This window comes from Hirundo rustica, chromosome 4 (assembly GCF_015227805.2).
Source record: "Hirundo rustica isolate bHirRus1 chromosome 4, bHirRus1.pri.v3, whole genome shotgun sequence".
Classification (NCBI taxonomy): Eukaryota; Metazoa; Chordata; class Aves; order Passeriformes; family Hirundinidae; genus Hirundo; species Hirundo rustica.
The window spans coordinates 39,361,615-39,383,336 of record NC_053453.1 but is presented as its reverse complement, the minus strand read 5'-3'; the positions used below and the strand labels follow the sequence as shown (position 1 = coordinate 39,383,336).

The 21,722-nt window shown below is 40.9% G+C and overlaps 1 protein-coding gene across 11 annotated transcripts in view; it reads right to left on the bottom strand.

The window, feature by feature from the left end:
• Positions 1-14,879: 14,879 nt before the first annotated feature.
• The window catches only part of NAV3 (neuron navigator 3), a 546,625-nt gene continuing 539,782 nt past the window's right edge, over positions 14,880-21,722 (bottom strand). For all 11 annotated transcript variants that reach the window (XM_040061191.2, XM_040061185.2, XM_040061184.2 and 8 more), the window contains 2 exons: positions 19,653-19,856; positions 14,880-17,513 (listed from right to left, as the gene is read on the bottom strand). In XM_040061191.2, the coding sequence (XP_039917125.1) occupies positions 17,394-17,513; positions 19,653-19,856 (324 nt within the window). In that variant the 3' untranslated portion in view covers positions 14,880-17,393. The remainder of the gene's footprint in view (positions 17,514-19,652; positions 19,857-21,722) is intronic.

The window sequence follows — 21,722 nt, the reverse complement described above, 5'->3', positions numbered from 1 at the left end:
AGATATCTTCTCACTTCTTCACTGGCACAGGGGGCTTCTCATCTTTATCTCTGTTCAAGCATCTTATAGGATATTACTTAGTCCATCGCAAACACTTTTGCTCAAATCCACACACAAATTAAAACAATCATCTCCCCAAATGCACATCTTTCCCATTATTTAAAGGAATGACATAAATATACAGTTCATTTCCATGGCTCAAGTAAGAACAGAATAACCAACTCTTCAACCCACTGTTCCAACAGTCTTTCTACTTTTGCTTTACTGACTTTATGCTGTTGTTCTTTATGTATGTTCATTCTGTCTTTTTTTACTCTCTCAGAGAAGGGCTAGCTCTGGAAGCTTCATGTTGCTAAGAAAGAGTTAAATCTGCTCGGAGTTTTTGTCTCTCTCTCCGTAGCTTGTGGTGTTAGATGTTCAAGGCTGCGCTGATGAGGGAGGAAAAACTCACAGAAACATCAGAGATTAGAGCACTCAGGCAGTCCAGAATCACAAAAAAACCAGGCAGGATCATAAATGCCTTCTCAGCCCACCCCTCAATGTAAATCGGGGTGGCCTCGGCCCAAATGGTGCCCATAGCTCTTATCAGGGCCCAGCAGAGATCTCTCCCTGCTCCAGAGAAGTCTGAAGAAAGTAGCTGCTGCAAAACAGCAACCTCTCCTTCCCGCCCTTCACCCGGGAACCGATGGAATCTGGCCAGGCCTCAGGCCAGCTCCCCGCCTAAAGGGGGTACCAGCAGGCCCAGCTCGATGTTACTTGTCTCTCTCTGGCCAAAGGAAAGAAGAAAAAGGACCCACCTACAGGAAATTCACGGGGTTTTATATGGTACTTCCCAAAGTCGCAGCTAACAATTTCAGTGGTCAGAGTAGATGTCAATATTTTAACTAACTCTCTGATAAGTCTCTGTCTCTTCTAAAGCAATTCCCAGGTCCTGACCTGGAGAATTATTCTACATTCTTCTATAACTAAAAAACCAAATTGTACTAACCCATGAGACTGTGACCCAAGTTACTTTTTATGGACATATTTCTTTTCTGATTCTTCTTCATGAGAATCACAGAATAAGTAAAATTGGAATAGATTTCAGGTTACATTGCCTAACTCCTTGCTCAAATCATGTTTAACTTAGCAGCTGACGCCGGCTGCTTGTGGTTAGAACACCTGCGCAAGCTCTTCCAGTGTTTCACCATCTTCATTTTGATCCCTAGTCAACATTTTTGTCCTACAATCTACCATTTTAGCTGGGAAGAGGATACTTTTTGTACTCTTGCTCAGTTTTTACTTTCAAAGACAAAAGAGAACATAAAATATTCTGAAAATTGAGAGTAGTTCTTTAATAGTAAGTATTTAATGTTTCTGTAAACTGTTCTCTCAAAAGCCTACCTCTACCACTTAATAACCTCTATTTCTCAGCTTCAGAGAACTAGATCCAGACAGGATCCAGCCATGCCACCTAGAAACAACGAAGCAGAAACCACTCACATCACTACGTCATTAACCATTTGAAATCAGAAAGGTGTGATCAGAAAGGAAGTACAGAAACACTCCTGAGTTTTTAGAAAAAAAATGCTCCTAGAAAATACCTCTTCTTCTGTAGCCTCTCCTGTTTCTTCTGACTTACAGATAATTGCTATCACAGTCTTAACTACGGCCTTTTAAAATGATAATTCTTTAGCTGTCACATAAACTTCATGTATCAACTCTAGCTCTTGACACGCCTGGTCTGGACAGGGTTAAGATATACAATTTTAGAGAACATATTAACGTTATTTCCTCAAAAAGTCACCTCCCCTGTCCTTCTTAGGAGCTCTCTCTTTTAGTAGCATTGTGAAGAAAGGGAGAAGCCCTTCGCTGAAGAAACTCAGTTTTGCTTTCTTATTCAGCTATTTGGCACCCCGAGGACATGAATAAATAACTCTGATGCTTCATTTCTCTGCCTTAAAGAAAATGTGGCTCATCTGCAACTCCCTTCTCCTTCCCCTGCCTTTTTATATACTTTCTCTTATTTTAAGGTATACACAGTTGTACCTAAAATCTACAGGTTTCTTGTTGGAGCCTACACAAAACCCACTCTTCCCACCCTCTGTAAGCATCAGGCAGAAGAAGGTTGTGTATGTGTTAGAAGGCTTGGGAAGTGCCAGATTTACTGGATGGGTTAGTAAAAATGTCAACATGACAACAGCTGCTGTTAAATATCTAACCACAGATTATGCACTCAGGCAGCTTCAAGGGTCACTCAGTATTTGGGCACAGATCAGACACTCAGGCACTGCTGAGGTTCAGAGTGCAACCTATTCAAGAGAGCAGAAATGGATGGAGGGTGTGACTATGGATCTGAGACAAGTTACCATCTCGGTGTAGGAAAACTTGTTTCCCCTACATGGGATTCCTAGAAGAACTAAGCAGGAAAAAAGCACAGCTTTATGATCTTGTGGGTTGTTTTTTTGTTTGTTTGTTTGTTTGGGTTTTTTTGGTTTTGTTTTTTTTTTTCTTTCTTTCTTTGTCAGGGGTTTTGCTTGTGTGGCTTTTTTTTTTTTTTTTTTCCTTTGAGCAGCCATTATGTTACTAATAAGAGAACATTTTGTTTTGTTTTTTTTCCTAACCAAGAACAATAAGTCTGGACTCGTGCAACCATATGTGAAAAATACATGTAACCTGTCTTTTGTCACAGATAACTATATCATTGCCATCAATACCATCTCATACTTAGATGTGATCAAAGCATTGACAAGAAGTGGCAGGAAATGAAATGGAACACAGGTTACAACCAGCAAACAGTGGAGGGTAAGGGCAGGGCAATGGTTATTCTTGCTTTTGTCATCTGTCAGATGGACTGAGGCTCTGTGATATATCTGAGCGTGAAGTCCACAGCCCTGTAAAATTCCAGGTAACACGGAGTAAAATAGCTACCTTTGTCTGCAAGTTAGGATGCTGCATATGTAGCAAACCTGTCTCTGAGCTGCATACAAGCTTTTCTTTGCATTGATATAATAAAACACATTGATATTATAAAAATACTAGCAAAGTTGTGCCGAAGATATAGTAATAAATCTCACTCTGTACATCTGAGTGGGAGAGAGTCCTCCACCGCTCTGTGCATTTGGTGCAAGGGACATCTGTGAGCAGAGTGGATCCTGCCCATGCATGCCCCACTGGGAACATTGCACTGAAACTGAGCTCCTCACCTACTGCTGCCAGACCCACCTCTGATCATTCCAGTCTCACAGCAGCATGTGGATTGAAAGAAAAACAAATGAAAATATCTTCAGAAAACAAATGTTCTGCCCCTGCTTCTCTCCCTGGGGGAGGGATTAGAGTACAAACAAGACTTGAAAGATGTTTGTCATGGTATGTAAGTGCTCAGGTGCTCTCAATACAGCATCAGAAAAAACCCATATGGATTAAAATATAAAATAGCCTTCTCTACTTCCTGCCTGCTTCTGTTATGTTGCTGCCCATCTTCTCTTTTCTCCCTTGCCTCATCTTCATCTCCCATGGCAAAATGAAATCCTGCTCACCAGCAAGTACAAGCACTGTCAGTCAACTCTCATCCTCCTTCTTCAGCCTTCTGAAGGCAAGTAGGGAGCGATAACATGCAATGGTGCTACCCTGCCACAGCATTGCTTAAGTTTGGATAGCTCAAAAAATGAAAGGCTTGTTTTGGGTTACATATGAAATACTTAGGTAAGGCCCACCCAACTCTCATATTTCTTTATCAGTACACCTTCAACCATCACTGTCATTGCACAAAACACCCACAGGTCTGTATTTCTAAGCATAATGCTCCACATGGCTGCAGGGAGGATTTTTCAGGGGGAAGAGGTTGTTTCCCACCAAACTATTGTTTTACACCTCATGCCGCTCAAAGTAAATGGAAATTATTGCAGCCAATTCAGGAATGCTACTGCTGCCATCTCCTGAGAAAAGCCAGGTTGAGCATGTTTAATGAAATTACAGAAGCTGCTGCTGCTGCCAGAATGTCTGCCTAACCATGTCCTAATGAAATAGGGTCTTGGCTGGGCTAGACTAGTCTGTAAATGAGTTATAGCTAAGATTACATTTATCAAACTAGAAATATGGGATCCAAACCCACATGCCTAGCAGTTGCCTGGAAATCTCATTTGCAGATGTAACATTAGATCACACTATATGATGTGAATTATCTTCTCTGCTTCCCGAAGGCACACAGGAAATCCCTGCTCTACTGAGCCATGGAGGCCTCCAAGTCCTGCTAACTGGGAGACCTGAAATTTTGAATTCAGGGACATAAATGCTGCTGGCACTCTAAGCAGAAATGCTTACCTTCTCTCACTTAACCCCGAGCACAGAAATTTTGAGGAGAGCTGCCACAAACTACCATAAATTTAAAAACTATCAAGGGATAATATGAAATCTTCTCAGGTATTCCTGAGCCACCATTGAAAACAGAATTCAGTCTCCTTCACCAACTAAGTAACATCAACAGCTCTGTGAAATTCCCATTTATGAAATCCCCAAATACAAATATTTTTTTCCTTCTCTTTGTCCATATGTGGATGTATGATTGAATTGTTCTCACAGATAACAAAATGTTTCATACTTCCTAGGGGCAACTATGTCTATCTAAAAGGCTTTCCCAGAATCTTCCTTTTTGGATATTGAAAGCAGTATCTTACACTATGCAATAAAAAAAATCTAAAGCTACATATACAGTACCCTCTGAAATAAAGGGTGATAGGCAGAAAGAGTGCCAATCAGTTCGAGAGCTTTCTTCATTAGCAGCATCTTGACACACAGCCCTTGCATGAAGCTGTGCTATGTTGTCATCTGCACCCTGCTCCTGTTAGATTTCTTTGCCATGCTCTCCTTAACAATAATGCTCATCCTGACCTTTGTAAAGTACCTCAACATGATGCTTCAAAATCACTAAGAAAGTATTAAATATATTACCTGATTATTATAGCTTGTGTGACAACCATGAAAAAATATTTTCTGTGTTTGCCCAGAGCTAATGACTACTTAACAAATATCACTATAGTAACATGACTATTTCTAATTTTATTTCAAATTACCAATGAGACTTTGCTTCACTTGCAAGATGAGATGTTTCAGCTTGTGTTGAGAGCTTATCAGAGCAGTGGCTCGCAGAAAAGGGACATGATATGATTAAACTAGTAAGAATTTAGGCCTCAAGGATATGCTATCCTTGAAGGAAGGCTTATGTGAAGAACAGGATGTAAGCCGGATGTGAAATTAGTCAAGTATGGGAAAACTAAAGATATGATGTACTGACTTTAACTGTTTTGCAATTATTAAGGTCGATGCTAAGTAATGCTTGCGTTAATTAGTTATGTCCAATGATGAGCTTGGCTTTTGCAATATGTATGAGCTAATTATGAAAAGTATAAAAATGTAAAGCAACCTTAATAAAGTGAGATCTGCTGACCATGATAGCATGAGGCATTTCTCCCGCGGCTCCGGTAACCCGACCCCGACATCTGGCGCCCGAACAGGCTTCTCCCCCTCCCTCCTCAGAGCTGCGTTGGGCTCAGGTCCTCTGCGACGGTGATTTTTTCACCCGGGGTGAGCACAAAGGTGTGCCCTGCTGACACGCGCTGCCGACGCCTGGAGGGTTGCGACGGTACCGGTGAGCATGGACAGGCAAGCAGCGTATGATCTCTTCGCTTCCCTTTTAAAAAGGCGGGGTGTGAAGGGTCTTGATTTAGATAAGGATCTTCCTTCTCTCCTGAGGCATGCTGCCTCTTATGGGTTCTTTGCTAACCCTCATGCTGTGCATGAATTAGCAGAATGGCGTAAATATGGGGACAAGTTGTGGGAATTAGTTTTAGATGATGATAAATCTGCTAAGAAAATGAGCAAGTTTTGGAAGATTGTACAGAATGAACTGCTTAAATGTGAGGCTGAGAAGCAGGCGGTTGTAGCTGCTAAGGAAGCACAGGGGAAAAATAAGATTTATTATGGTCACCCTTCTGATCCTAATCCCCCGAGAGTGGCTTTTGTTGACTTGCCCCCACCGCAGCCGCCGCCGACGGCCCCGCCACTGCCCTCTAATGCCGACCCCCTGTCTCCCACGCCTCCTGACCCCCCCGCCACGGAGCCGTTCCCCGGAGCCCTTTCGGACCTCGCGGAGGCTATGGCACAGGGCAGGAGAGAGACATGGGCGGCTCTGGCGCAACAGGGGTGGCAAAGGGAAGACCCTGACCTTGCGGCGGCTGCCCAAGAACAGATTGATACTTGCGCTTTTCCTGTTATTTTTCAACCTAATCCGCAAGGGGGCCAAAGAGCTGAGCTTGTAAATCTTGACTGGAAGCTGCTTTCTCAGCTTAGAGCTACTGTAGCCAGCTACGGAGTCACGAGTGAGCCTGCTAAACAAATGTTAGAGTTTTTGTTTAATGCCAACCTCCTTTTGCCATCGGACATTAGAGGGATCTCTAAACTTATTTATACGCCACATCAGCGGCTACTATTTGAGGCTCGCTGGCGAGAAGAGGCAGCCATGAGTGCTGCCTTGCCGCGACCTCAGGGTGATCCCTTGACAGGACTTACAATGGATGAACTTATGGGGCAAGGACCATTTCATCGAATCGAGGCACAGGTAGCTTTAGGACAGGAGAAGTTAAGAGAGGCTATGGCAGTAGCAAGAAGAGCAATGGGCAAAATCAGAGCTCCAGGTGGTACCCCCATATATATGGGAATCAAACAAGGTAGAGATGAACCCCTAGGATCTTTTGTTGATAAAATAATTGAAGCATTAAGCAAGGCAGGTATTGCTGATCACATGCAGGATGCTTTAGTTAAGCAATGTATTTTACAAAATGGGAATGCTAATACCCGTTCCCTTATAGCTGCAGCCCCAGGTCATTGGAATGTGCAGGATTTGTTAGACAAAGCTGAATCCATGCCTTCAGGCACTCAAGTTTTTATGGTAGAAGCTCTTCAGAAAATAGGGGAGGGACTGCAGCAACAAGCGCAGGCTTTTAGGGAGCAAACCGCCTCAGCACATACTCAGGTTTTAGCTGCCCTCGCACCCCTCCAAGCGGCAACGGCACATCAGCGCTCTAATACAGGAGGAAGAATGAAATGTTTTCGCTGCGGAAAATTGGGGCATATCCGTCGTGAGTGCAACGCTACCGGTATCTGGTGCGAGAAATGCCGCTCTAACACCCATAACAGCGTCGCCTGTGCCCGGTCCGGATCGGGAAACTGCAAAACCAGCGCGAAGTTGGGCCGCGCCAAGACACAAGTAGCTCCAGCTGCTCTGCCGACAACCAGCTCGTGCCAGCAACCTCCGGCAGCCTCGAATTGGACCTGGCAGCAGCAGTAACTGTTACCTTGTTCAACAACAGCCCGCATGTCATTTCTACCGGAGTTTTTGGCCCCATTATTGTTAATGGACAGCCTACAGGAGGACTTATTTTAGGTCGCTCATCGGGATCGGTGCTAGGCCTGTTTATTGAACCAGGAGTCGTAGACGCTGACTCCGAAGGAGAAATTTTTGTTATTGCCAGTACTCCTCATCCACCAATGAAAATTCTAAAGGGTCAGAGGATTGCTCAATTGGTACCTCTGCCACAATTGACTGCGAACATTTTGCCACGATCCAAGGAGCCACGCGGTACCGGATGCCTTGGCTCCTCAGGAGCCATTACTCTTCCCGTTATAGACTTATCTACAAGCCAAAAGAGAGCCATAATATTTTTCATCAGAATGCAAAAGGGCTAGCACGAGAATTCAATATTTCAGTTAATGAAGCAAGGGCAATTATTAGAACATGTTCTGTGTGCAGCCATCATAACGGAGGGGTAGGATTAGGATTAGGGGTAAATCCGAAAGGATTGTCTCCAAATGAACTATGGCAAATGGATGTCACGCATGTTCCTGCTTTTGGGAGGCTTAAGTATGTGCATGTCACCATCGATACATTTAGTCACTATTTGTGGGCTACAGCACAAACAGGGGAACAAGCCAAACATGTTGAAAAGCACCTTAACAGCTGTATTGCAGTAATGGGTGTACCTCAGAACATTAAAACAGATAATGGGTCGGCATACTGTAGCCAGCGTATACAACAATACATGCAGTTTTGGAATATTAAGCACACACGGGGAATCCCGCATGTATCCACGGGACAGGCCGTAGTGGAGAGGGCTAACGGGACCTTGAAACGCTATTTGCTCAAATTCTCAGACATTACAGAGCCAAAAGAGAAGTTATTGAGATGCTTATTTGTGTTAAACCATTTGTGTCTTTTTGGAGATAGGACAGTCCCTCCTGTTATTACCCACTTCCAGACAGCGTCCCCTCCCTCACCGCCTATTTTTGTCCAGTATAGGGACCCAAAAACAGGAATATGGCAGGGCCCCGCACAAGTGCTTTACTGGGGCCGAGGATATGTTTGTATTTCGTCCCCAACAGGTCCCGCCTGGATTCCTGCTAGATGGACGCGAGCTGCAATAAATGAACAGCCCCGAAGGGAGGAGGCTTCATCGCTTAAGAAAGGCGCTCCAACCACTGCTGATACAGGCTGACAGCCTGCCGGGACTGACTGGGACTCAGTTCATGATTAACTCTGGAGAGGACGTGAAGTTTAGACTTCTTCCAGCTTTAAATGCTTGTTTACTTTTAGGACCATGCATTTTTCAATGTATACAACGCATGATGATGTCAATGGTAGAGAATGTAAAAATGTCGATGTTTGCCATAAAAGAAAACGGGGGAAGTGTTGAGAGCTTATCAGAGCAGTGGCTCGCAGAAAAGGGACATGATATGATTAAACTAGTAAGAATTTAGGCCTCAAGGATATGCTATCCTTGAAGGAAGGCTTATGTGAAGAACAGGATGTAAGCCGGATGTGAAATTAGTCAAGTATGGGAAAACTAAAGATATGATGTACTGACTTTAACTGTTTTGCAATTATTAAGGTCGATGCTAAGTAATGCTTGCGTTAATTAGTTATGTCCAATGATGAGCTTGGCTTTTGCAATATGTATGAGCTAATTATGAAAAGTATAAAAATGTAAAGCAACCTTAATAAAGTGAGATCTGCTGACCATGATAGCATGAGGCATTTCTCCCGCGGCTCCGGTAACCCGACCCCGACAAGCTTGTAATTTCTGAAACTGAAAAATTCTACCATTTTTTACAATAAAAATTCACCTTTCTTGATCACAGAAGCAGCAGTGCTGATAGTCTTCTTTTCCTTTAGCCAATCATAAAGAACGAGGAAAAAAACTCCTTTGAAAAGACTCAGTCTGAGAGTAGAAGAATAGCTTTGCAGCCTCCGCTTCACTGTCCTATATCCTAGATAACTGTGTATCCCTCCCTTACATCCCACAGTCTTCCTCTAGGCTACAAAATATGAGCTATTTAGTTTTGGTAGAGTACTAAGAGCAGTAAAATGTTGCTTTTTAACTTAATATTCCCCAGTCAGCAGAGATGGGGGTATAGAGAAATGGACGGGAGTACTGAGAGGCCATGATCTTGCAAGTCATTCAGCTTTTTCACTGTAAACTTATTACCATGGGTAAGGTACAGGGCTTCCCAGAGGCTGCTGACCTCTCCTGCTGCTGCAGTGGATCTTGCCATGGCACTGGCAGAGTCCAGGAGGGGATGTTGCTGGCTGGATTGTGATTGCTCTGCTCAGCTGTGACAGCATATGCTCAGCATTCAGAGCCAGAAAAGCACATGATGCTGTCCTTCCACACTCTGAGCAGCCAGCAACCTTCTGGGAAGTGAGGAGATGGACAAGTTAAATGTGTCAGGCAGAGAAGGGGAGCCAAACTGAATGTCAATGGGAACAGCAGAGAGAAGAGGAACATGTATGAGAAACTAAAAACAAGAAGGGATGTGCTAAATGGCAGAAGGGCAGAGAGGGGAGTGAACAAAATATTGAGGGGAGAGAAAGGACCATTGACAGTGACAGGAGATATTTTCTTATCTATGACAGGATCCAAGCAGAAAAAAAAAGGCTAAAACCTCAATGCTTGGAGTTCTCTGACAAAATGCCTTCCTTTGGAAATGGCAGTGCCCAGAGCAAGTTGCAAAGTCTGACTCAACAAAGCCACCATTGCCACTGCAGTCTAAACAGACTGTCAAGGACCCTGTATTAACAAAAAGCTGGATCCATATAGAAATTACCTTTACAATAACTTCCTCTATGTGTATGTGTTGGAAACAATTTCAGAAAAAGCTTATCTAAAAATACCACTGGGAAGAAAATCTCCATGCTTTCATTTTAGAAGGAATAGGTGGTTTTGCTCATATTGTCTGGAATAGATGAGAGCAATGTCTGCCTTGTCCCCTCCTCGTCCCACACATCTTAGCAATTTTTACCACATCAACTTTAGGACCTGTTCTTCCATGAGAGATGAGGGTAGTGTGAGTATTCACAGTGAGGGATGCCTCACTGCCCTACCTACTTAGGCTCCTGGAGCTTCCAAGGGAGTGAGAACCTGAATTCCTGCAACAGGCATCTCTGTCTCTCTGTAGCAAGAAGCTTTGTGCTCTGGATCCTGAAAAAAACTTCCCCAGAGCAACAGATCTCTGCAATTCTGGTTCTGAAGCATCTACCTGGGGAGCTGGCAGGAAACAAGGACAAAAATATTCTCTGCTTGTGGTACATCCAGAGTCCCTTTACTCTGATATTCTTTGGGCACCATTTTGGCTTCAAAGGACAGCCTTGTTAGTTGGAATCCTCTTGACCAGCTGTGGTTTGGTGCTCAGCAGGTCTGCTAATAAAACTGAGGGGAGAGAATTGAGACACAAATAAGCAAAAGAACCAGACCTCTCCAGACCTCTTTTCTTCTCTTTATCCTGCTCCCTCAGAGGAAGGACAAGAACAGGGCTCAGCAAATATGGAGGATTATTATGTGGATATAGGTGAAATTTATGTGCATCATAATATGTCCTCAAGAATTAGGCCAAGAGTTTAAATTTTAAAGTCTGGATATTTGTTCTAAAGTTCACACTGAAGTTCAGTCTTATATTTTACATTTTGATTACTGCTTAGTTCAGGCTCCTCCCTCCCCTCATTCGACACCTACTAAGAAAATATTATTAGTAGCTAAAAAACTTACCTTACTTACCAAGGAATGGTAACAACGAAAAGAAAGTGATTATTTTTTCAGTACGAACCATTTCTTCCAGCATGCCCTATAAAGTTATGCTATAGTTTGTCTATCTTTCTGTAGGTGGAGCAACCTCTCTATTATCTTGAAGCTAAAAATAGGCAGTTAGTCTTTATTGCCAGCAGCTGCTCCACTCCAGAAAAAGAGGAGGCCTCCCTCATTCTGATTAGCAACATGGTCCGAAGGTTTTATTCAACACTACAATTGGCAAAATGGAAAACCACTGAATACTGGGCCTAAGCATGCAATTACATTATAATTCTTGAGTGTAATACTCTGCACGGTTTCTACAAGCTGAATCTTGCAGCAGTTAGTTGACCATCTTATTCTCTGAAGATGATGGTTTATGGAGGAATAAATTGCAGGCACAGAAGCTGAAATTAGTAACGCACTTCACATGCTTAACCATATATTCAGGACAGAAATTAAAGAACATACCTTAGCAGAGAATACATAGCAAAACTAAACATGTTATTTAACCCCAGAGACCCTTAGGCTAGAGATAAAATTTACTGTGTGTGGACGTAGTTTGTTAAACAGGCCGGTAGACTGATACAAGGTAATAATCAGTTCTCAAACAAGCAGTATAATTTTATATTTGGAAAAGTAATTTGTTTTTACAAGAAAACTATTTTAAAAGTATTTGAGACACACTGACTCTACAAAAGCAGTAATACAAAGACATTAAGTAGAAATAAGATTAATCACAGTAATTACTAATGAGACAACAGGGTTTTCTTATATAGCTTTTAGGCTTTTTTTTTTCCTCTAGATGAAAAACACATTTGTATTGAAATGTTAGTTCAGTTAAGATGCAAATTCTGCCTCCAGTGTGACTTTGCACAGCCACAAACAATCAAGAGTCAGTACCATTAGTTGAAAACTGCCACTAGCTTGACCCGGAAGAGCGGGGACAGAGTACGCTAAAGATCATGGCAGTTAGGTGAAGAGTATGGCAATGATGGAGCTAAATCATTCATTCTGCCACCAAAATATGTCTGGTAGCTCACAAAGTGCTGTACAGAAGCTGTATCTCTTTCCGGCATTCAGCCTACATGAGTGGAACAGCTTACCTGCACAGTTTTCCAACTGTGTACACCTTTCCAGAGAACAGCAGGACATATTTAAGGTGTATTGAATTATCAGTGCTAAAATACAGTTCACTAATTTAAATTTCTTTTTCATTCACTAAGTCCTTGGGCTTTCGTCATACAGATAACACGTATTTTGTCTGCTTCTTTGGTCTGTCAGAGCCATCCGTAAATGGCATGAAAAAATCATTAGTGCTGGTTATGTGTCACCACGCAAATATTTTATTTTGTTATCAAGTGTCTTTTCTTCCAGGTTTGGCATTTAATTGTCAAGATGCATTTATGTTTCCTAAATTGTATGATCTAATTTAACAAAAACTGTTGGAAAAACAAGCACTAACAAAGGTGAAACATTATTTCATTTATGAATTCTTTTACTAAAGACATGATTATTCAATGTGCTGTCTCATTGCTATTTATTAGCATTTGTTTAAGGCTGCAATTGAACAAAGAACAGTAAATGCAGTTTAGTGTAGAAAGGCAAGGTCACATGGCCCAGGCTTTAGTTAATTTATCTTTCATGACAGATTCTATTTTCTGTTAATAGTATTATTACCAGCATTACATTTCTCCCATGACAGTGCATCTGGAGCTCTTGCATTGCCAAACTTAGTGATAGCATTTAATTTGTGTGACATTATTCAGTTATCAAGAAAAAGTGCATGCTGAGAAACACTGTCGTTAGCTAATGACAGCATAAAGTGACTTCTTGTAAGCAAGAACAATGTCTCAAGTACTTTGCTAAAAAAGCTTCTTTCTGAGGCTGCACTATCCGATTCCTGTCATGGGAACCTGGGCATTCACCAAGCAGGTCTCCAGATGAGGGTTAGCAGGTAGATATGCTGAGACAGGAGACACAAAAAGAGTTTAACAATTAAATTTCCCACCTTTTCCCTTAAGTAATGGCAGCTGGACAATGTGCAGCTGGACAACATGCAAAGACTGCAGCACTGAATTATAGGAAAGGCATACTGAGATTGCCCTAGTCTAGTCCTTTTTCTGTGGAAGATCATCTCTACGTATGTAATTTTCAACAGAAACAAATCTAAGCCATCCTTGGAGACCTCCAGTGATAGAGAAGCCATGTAACTCATCATGTATTTCCTGTAATATTATAAACACATGGCTTTGTATGCTTACATCCATATTAACTGAAATACAAAGATACCCACGGCATGAGTAACTGTAAACAACGTAGCTGTACAGAGGAAATCTTCATGGAACTTCCTACCAGGATTCAACAGGGCTCTGCTCTTGACAAAACATAACTTATTACCTTTATGTACAAACTGAAAGACAAAGTAAAATGACAGTGCATGTTCTGGAAATTATGGAAGCTGATGAAGTTGTAAATTAGACAGATGATAATTATGGAGAATTAATCATTTAGTAGGGTGGGCTGATTTGAATATCCTGTTTTAATACAGATAGATTTGCACTCATATATGTAAGGAAGAAAGAGCATATTTTATACAGAGAGGATTGGACTAAGTATTTCAAAATGAGAGAACATGAAAAGAAGTCAGGGTCTTGGTAGATAATTAACTGAACATGAGTTTGCAGTGGGATGATGCAATTAGAGAGTGAATGGCAGCCCTGAAGCCTAAGCAGGGAAAATACAAAGTGGGAGTAGAAAGGTGATATTAGCTCTGTTTTTATAGCAAATGTAAAATCATGACAGTAATGCTGTGTTCAGCTCTCATACCCACATTTCAGAATGGACTATCTGATAAACATAGTCACAAAGTCCTGCAATAAATATACTGAGGCCTAAAAGGCATAGATTATTGTGAAGATCTAGAAATGAGCAAACTGCCTGTTTTCTCAAAAAGAAAAAGAATATTGTAAAAGATGTGAAAGATGTTTTCGATTGTGACTGGCCTTTTAATGTAAGAAGAAAGGGCATAACAAAGGATAGTAAGGGTTACTATTGTCTTGAAATCATGGTGTGTAAGATTTAACTGCAAATAAAACCCTTAAAAAATCCAAACCACCCAGTGAATAATTAACCACACCTTTAATGAGGTGATGAATCTTCTACTCTGTACTGATATGTCTAAAGTTCTTTCCTGGGATATTGCACTTCCAGGAGGAATTACAGACCTGCTGCTGAGACTTACAGCTGAGGCGCTGCAGCTTGCAGGAGCAAAATTATTTCTTCCAACCTCAAAGTCTATGATTAGTTGGCTAAGACAATTATACTTTCTTTCTTTGAATTCTATCAAACAGTATTGATGTATACCTGCTGAGGAAGTAGCTCTAAGTTCTTTGACTTTCAAAATAAGGCATTAAACTTCAGCGGTTTTGGACAGATTTTTCTGTCACTAAAATAAATAGGCTAGTATTTAAAAATAATCCTGAGAATGGGGAGATTGTGAAGTTGTTTCTGAATGGCATAACCTGTTCCCACCAAGAAAACAGCCATTCAAAAATCCTGCTGAATCATTGAAACTGAAAACAGTACTTAATTATGTTTCTACAGAGATTAGTTCTGCTGAATACAGAAAAATCACATCCTCCAGTATGTAACTTTGTTTTCCTGTTCATATATTTGTAATTATACCTGTTAAGTAGTCCTGACTGCAAAAACACCAGACTGCGTTTTCAATAAATAATTCCACTTTAATGGCAAAGTAATAATTTAGACAGATACAGTGTGCACACCTGCAAAAAAAATATACGCAAGCTGGTTTACAAGCTAGAGGAACAATAAACCAATAGAAAATACATCATCCAGTTAAGTCCGATGACACCAAATACTTGTTATTAGGGTTTTACAAAGACTACAAAAATTTTCAGATGATTTATTTCACTGTTTCTGTCTATTTACAAGATATGTTACATCAAAAAATGTACAAAATATAAAATGTGTACAGACAAATGTTTCACAAACAATTTCTGAGATGTAAACTAGGTGGACTCACTGAGATGTATTGCAGGAAGTTTTGTATATGTAATATTGTGTGTTTGTGAGCTAAATATGGCAGGAAAAGATCTGCAGGTTTGCTCAGAGCACAGGTACAAGAAAGAGCAGCTTTGCTTTAGTTCTTTGAGTCAGTCAAGGTATATGAACTGACAATTTGCATCAGAAATGGATCCAGATTTGGGGGGCATAATGTTGGTCAGGCTGAATCCTATGTGCATAAATTCAGAGATTTATAAGGGCAATAGCACCGTGTAGGAACCTCTAGATTCAGCAACGCAGCTCAGTGCCATTTGGAAACTGCACTGATTTCTTTAAGTTACAGCAGGTGGCCACGGGGTGGCCACAAGGAGTGAATAGCACCAGTTGCACATCCCGAAGGTAACATCCATGTAGGTGTACAGTATATGACTACACAATGCCAGAGCCCTTAGATACCTTCTTGTTCACGTGCACCTATTTTAACCTCACGGCTCTCATTGTAAAAGACTGTTTCCAGCTACTCTAAGCAGTCTGGATGAGTCCAGTTGCAGCCTGCCGTGACATATGAACTTAAAACATTTTCAGACTTTTCCCCTCAAAATGTATTGGTTTCATACAGATATTGAAATGTGCTAACTGTAGCATTGATAGCTCCTGCATAGTTGTAACAGCTGTAAGTACAGGACAAACACACCAGGTAATAACAGCTTTAGGCTTTTGCATTCTGTATTTGTTTGCAACATACAGGAAATCTCAGCAAGTGAAACATCTCTCAACATCAACAGAATAAAATACAATTTTTTGTTTGTTTGTTTGTTTTTGATTTGATTTGTGCAAGGCTTTTTTTTTTTTTTTTTTTCTTTTTTTTTCTTTTTCTCTGTATTTACAGTACCCACCCAGTAGACTGTGCAAAACCAACCCACTTTTACAGTATAAACTCTTCCTCTTCCACAGTGGACATCACTGCTTCAGTGTTCTTTTATGCTGAATTCTTCATGTACAACTATAGCAATCAAAACAACATGCTGAAACTAGAAAAAGGAAAAAAAAAACCCAAAAACCCATATATTTGTGCTCATGCTGCATCAAGTGCATCCAGCTCTGCTGGATAAGTATTCAAAATATCTATCCTCCCCAAAATTCCGTTCCATGGGACCAAATGGATTTTAGCCGATTTTGTCAGCATTTAGGTGGCAGTGAAAGTGGGTTTAGGTTCCTTTTGTACTTCTGAGGGTAGGCAGAGAAATCTATTCACAAGATAAAAATATTATATAGCAACTGTTCTTTCTCGTATCCATTACTTCAAAAAATCATGATATACAGATATGAGGCTACTATGTTAACTGATGTTTTCTCATTAGTAAATGAAGAAAAAAACAGTGTAAATTACCAATGGTTTAGGAATTAAACCAACTGTAAAACTGTTCTAGAAATCTGTTTTAAGGCAGTGAGACAGCACCATAAGAAATGTTCCTTCTTTCACTGAAAAGGCTCAAACAAATGAAGCCCTAAAAAGCCTTTAATCAGTGTTGGTTAATAATTGGTAGAAAACTGTTGTTAAGGAGTGGGCAGGTGGCTAAAAAAGACCCTTGTGGTAAAAATAACTTTATAAAATCTGTGATTTGTGTACTAAAAACTTGATGGAGCGCATCACCATGACCATGGCAGTTAGAATTAAATTGGCACTTATCCAGCATATCACAGTCATGTTTTCTGGTGATTGCACAATACTGTTTGTGCTTTCTGAGTTACTATCATCTTTTACTCATTTTGGAATGGGCAGCAGTGTATAACCCAAACACCACTGCCATCCCGTGACCAGCACCATGTGGCACAACAAAGGTTAGAAGATAATTAGAAGACTGCATTGCTCATGCAGCACCTCAGGGTAAACTAAAGGAAAAAAAAAACCCAAAGAAGTTTCACTGTAAACTTCTACAGAGAAACACAGAGAGACAGAGAGAAAGAGGATAAGGGAAAAAAAATTTCCAGTTTGGCTAACATGTGCAATCTGCTCAGATGCCCTTGGTCTAGGGCACTTTCCAGTTGACAAATGGAGTCTCACTTGGCTCCATAGGTATTGAAATGCCTTGAAATTAAACTAATTCAAGCTTTCCACTTCAATTTTTCTTCCTGACTTTGCAGAGTTAGGTCTCCTGCCTCCCTACAACACACGCTTCTTACTGACAGACCTCAGTGCGCTGCTTTAATACTGGCAGTGGTCTAGTGGAAACAGATTTTACCATCATCCTACAGCAAGATTTGTCCCTTTCAGAGAGTTGATTCAAGGGATGAATCCAAAATGTCATCATGGTGGCTGGTGCTATCACTGTCACAGCTCTGTGTGCTCGAATAGTTGGCGGCCTCTTGAAGCCTCATTAGCATATTCATCTGAAAGAAGAAAGCAGTGTTTACATAATCTCATCTCATTTAATACTGCAGTGACCATGTTAAAATTTAATTAAGATCCCTTGCTGTATGAGGTGTGTTGGAACCTGGATGAGGGACTGTACCAAAGGATTTCAGAAAGGGCAAGGTGTTAGCGGCTCCTACTGGCACTATTTTCATTGCCTTCTGGTTTTTAAATAGAAGTTTAAAGGTCCAGAGAGTGGAGCTGCCTGATAACTCTGTAATTCAGGGGCGAGGCCAGATGCAGCTGCAACCCTGGCAGAGGAAGGAAGCTGTATCTCAGCTGGACATCTGGACCCATATTTGGAGACAGTCAATTCCAGATATAGATGCATTACACTGGAAAAGCAACTGAAAACATATTCACAGAATATGAAAACATATATACATTTCTCTCTACAAGAGAAAGATGGGGAAGGAATGAGAGAGGGGTGGACTGATGCCAGCTGCTTCATAAATGAGTCCCATCTGCTGTTGAGGGGCTGACCTCAGGAGGGGAACAGCAACAGTTCCTCCTACCCAGGAGAGTAGAGGCTCCCATAATATAGGGATTACTGGTACCTGAAATCCATCTGAAAATCATCAAATGGCAGCATTAAGATCCAGAAAATTACTTGCATGCTTGATGCCTAACTATATAATGGTCAGGATTTTATTTATAAAGCATATACTCCTGCCAGTATGCTAAGGAATGCAAGCAATGTTGAAAATACTTCAGTGTTTTTCAAGGAACAAATACACTGTCATTACAAAAAGCAGGCAAAGAAAAACCAAAGCCAAAGTTGCATTCCTATTGTTTTGTGTTCAAAGCCCCTGTTTCCAGTTTGTTCAGAAATCCTTACATTTCTATACTTTCAGCTTGCACGGTGAAGTTTTCTCTAGGCACTGAACAGTGTTATTAACGCTTTCGTGCACTTTTTGCTGAAACTCTAATAGGTATCCATGCTTGTGAACACAGGATACCTGCGGTGCGTGTTAAATACATCCTGCATGAGACGTGTCCTGTTTCCACAACTGCAGTGTCTGTCCACCCACGAGCTCCACTGGAGGTGGGGGCAAACCCTAGAGATGTTGACCGCAGTGTGCAGGGAGCAGGGGTGAGTAGACACTGAATTCAGGCTGCTCATAGTCTGAGTTTTCACCACAGTGGAAATTAAGCTGTGCTGGAAGCTGCTGGAAGTCCAACGCAATCACTGGAAGCCCAAATCACAGGGTCAACATATCACCTGAAAGCTTATGGAACGGAAGAGGAGTTCAAGTAAGACAGTTTTCTACATTTCTTCAGAACACAAGGTCTGTTTTTGAACATGAAACACTGAGGCTGAGGAACCGTTTTCTTAACACTGTTAAGAGTTAAATGCATTTTTCTCTGAGAAATTCCCTTTTGCAAGGACTGCCTGTATTCTAGAAATACAGTTCTCTAAAATGGTATTTTGAATTGTGATAAAGGCAGTCCACAGAGCAAGCACTACACAAGAACAGCAGTTCAACGTATGCATTTTAATGGTCCATTATTAGAGGAGGCAATGGTAAACCTGAATATCTGGGATCGTATTCAAATAAAACAATACATGGCATTGTGGGAAATTATCTTCTTATTATTTAATGCCACCACACTTGCATTCCTTCTACATTAAGACTATTGCACAGTCATAGTTTATCTTGAAATATGAGAAATGGGAGGATGGCTAATTTCTATTTTCACTAAATTTTCTACAATAGGAAAGTTAGATAATGTGAATATTGCAGTCCTTCATTTGTCTAATGTAGATGAAAACCTGGCCCATGAAGAAAGATGTTTTCCTGAAAAAACTGATTAATAAGCTGCTGAAGAGTGGTACCCAAACAATATAATGATAAAGACCTGATACATGGTACCAGATATCAGATACATCTGGGCAGATGGGAAATGCAGAAAATGTAAGGACATATTAACGTGTTGGTGATACATGCCCTCCTGCCTCCTTTCATTTTCAGCATTTTCCTAAATTATAGGAGGATTCATTCTAAAAGCCTATCGTGGAACAGGTGCACAATACTTTTTTACTGCACAGTGTACAGTTTAACATGTGAGATTAAAGTGCATACTGAAAAGCCTTTTCCCAAAATTTTGAATCTTACCAAGGGATCGCCCTCTGTATCAGTCTGTGGAACATGCTTAGAGGTTGTTCCTTCTTTTGCTGATGCATAGCCTTCATAACCAACATCTTCGGGCCTTAACTGAAGTAGTGATGGCCACTCATGCTGTAGAGTTGCAGAGCTCCATGGGTAGGTATCGGCTACCCACTTGGAGGGATCCTCCCAGGGTGCCCTCTTACCGTACATCTATATTATGGATATAACACAGGTAAGTATTCTGCAGAGTTTTCAGTACTAGTTGTAACAGCAGAAAAAAAGTCATCATGAAAATCGAAACCATTTCAGAAAGAGATTTGCTTTCAGATGTTCTCAGTACTCAGGTAAAATAAGACCTGATGGAGATTGGATCATCTCCACTAAACTCCTTCAATACACAGAGTGGCTGCAAGTTAGAAAATGCTCCATAACTAGTGACACTTGTAGACAAGACTAAGTGCTTGATACAATGTGAACTGAGACCTCCAGGTAATTTGCTTAAGGCATATCAGAGAAATTAACACAGGCCTGTCAAAAGCACTCAAGTTAATTGGATTTTGTTTGAAGTGAATTAGGTGGTGGCAGTACAGATTGTTCACTTCTCCTACCAAAATGAGATGCTGAAGCAGACGTCTGTCCACATTCTAAATGTGATAACTTTCAGAAGGTTAAGAGAAGAATGTCACAAGAGACGTATTTTTCCTTACTCTGAAGCATAAAATGCTTATGAATCTGGGAGGAGGACAGAGGAAGTAAAAATGAGAATATTGTAATTTTAGGAAATCTGGTAGCTTCTTCACTAAAATTCACCCCTCTGTATATTGCTGTTTCACAAGCAACATATTAACTGAGAGCTCCTAGGTTGCTGCTTCAAAGATTTCCTTTTGCTGTGACACTGGGATGGGGAGCCATCCACCAGAGCTTTTTGTAATTTCTCCCACCTCAAAGTTTCACACAACCCAAAGAACACCAAGGCTATTGGCAGGGCATGCACTCATGAAGGATATAGGTGGGCTGCACTCCTAAAGGCAGTGTAACAGGGGAGGATGTTAGTGACAATGGCAGGATGGGTTGTGCTTATCTGCACAGCTGCTGCCAGGCACTTGCTGAACGCAGAGCTTCAGCAGCCAAGTTCCCTGTATTAGGCAGAGAGATACTTACACTGCCCAGAACTGAGGCTAGGCTGCTGCAACAGGAACCTGCCTAAATAAGCCAAGAGAAATGTTTCTCAGAGGCAGCAGGCTAACTCCAGGCTGTAGCACTTCCCTTCATCTGAGATTAACAGTGACTAAGTATTTTCTGGAATCTAGATCAAGGCTTGTAAATCCTATGTCCAACAAGTGAGTTTGCAAAGTACCCAACCAGAAAGGCAGTTTGTATCCATCTTTGGTTCCAGGAATACTTAATTATATGATATAAAAGATTTCTATTAATAATATTTTTATTCTATGGAAGCCATCCAAAGCAGCTAAAAATTGGTACAGCTCATGGAGCAAACATATTTTCTTTTATATGCTGCCATCTTCTGCTCCACAACTGAAGTTTTCATTTAAGCAGTTACCCTGTATGCTTGGGAAAATACAAGCATGAAGAATATCACTGCATTTTTATAGCTGGTCTAAACAAGGGCTGTTAATCTCACTGTGGCTGTTCTATCAAATGTTTGGCAGTATTCTGCACAAGGCATAAACACTGTAATTCCCAGAGAGATAAGCAGTTTTAGGAAACTATGAGATATTCAACCAGCAAGATTCTAAAACTCCATTGCATCAGTATGTCACTGGGTCAATACAAGTGATAAAGAAACTGCAGCTGCTTACACAGTTCTCTACCACAGCAATTCTCCCTGCACTATGCAGTAATTAGTAATTTCTTTTGGTGCCATGTGTGGGAAAATAATGCCTTTCCACAAAGCATCTTTCTAGAGGACATAGAATTGCAGTGCATAAACAAAACAAAACAAAACAAAAATGGAAAAGGGAGAAAGCCAATTAAAGTTTGGGGAAAAAAGTACAAAAAAAAAAGGAGAATGGATTAATGTAAATATTTAGGTTTCTTCCAAAGATGTGGAATTAT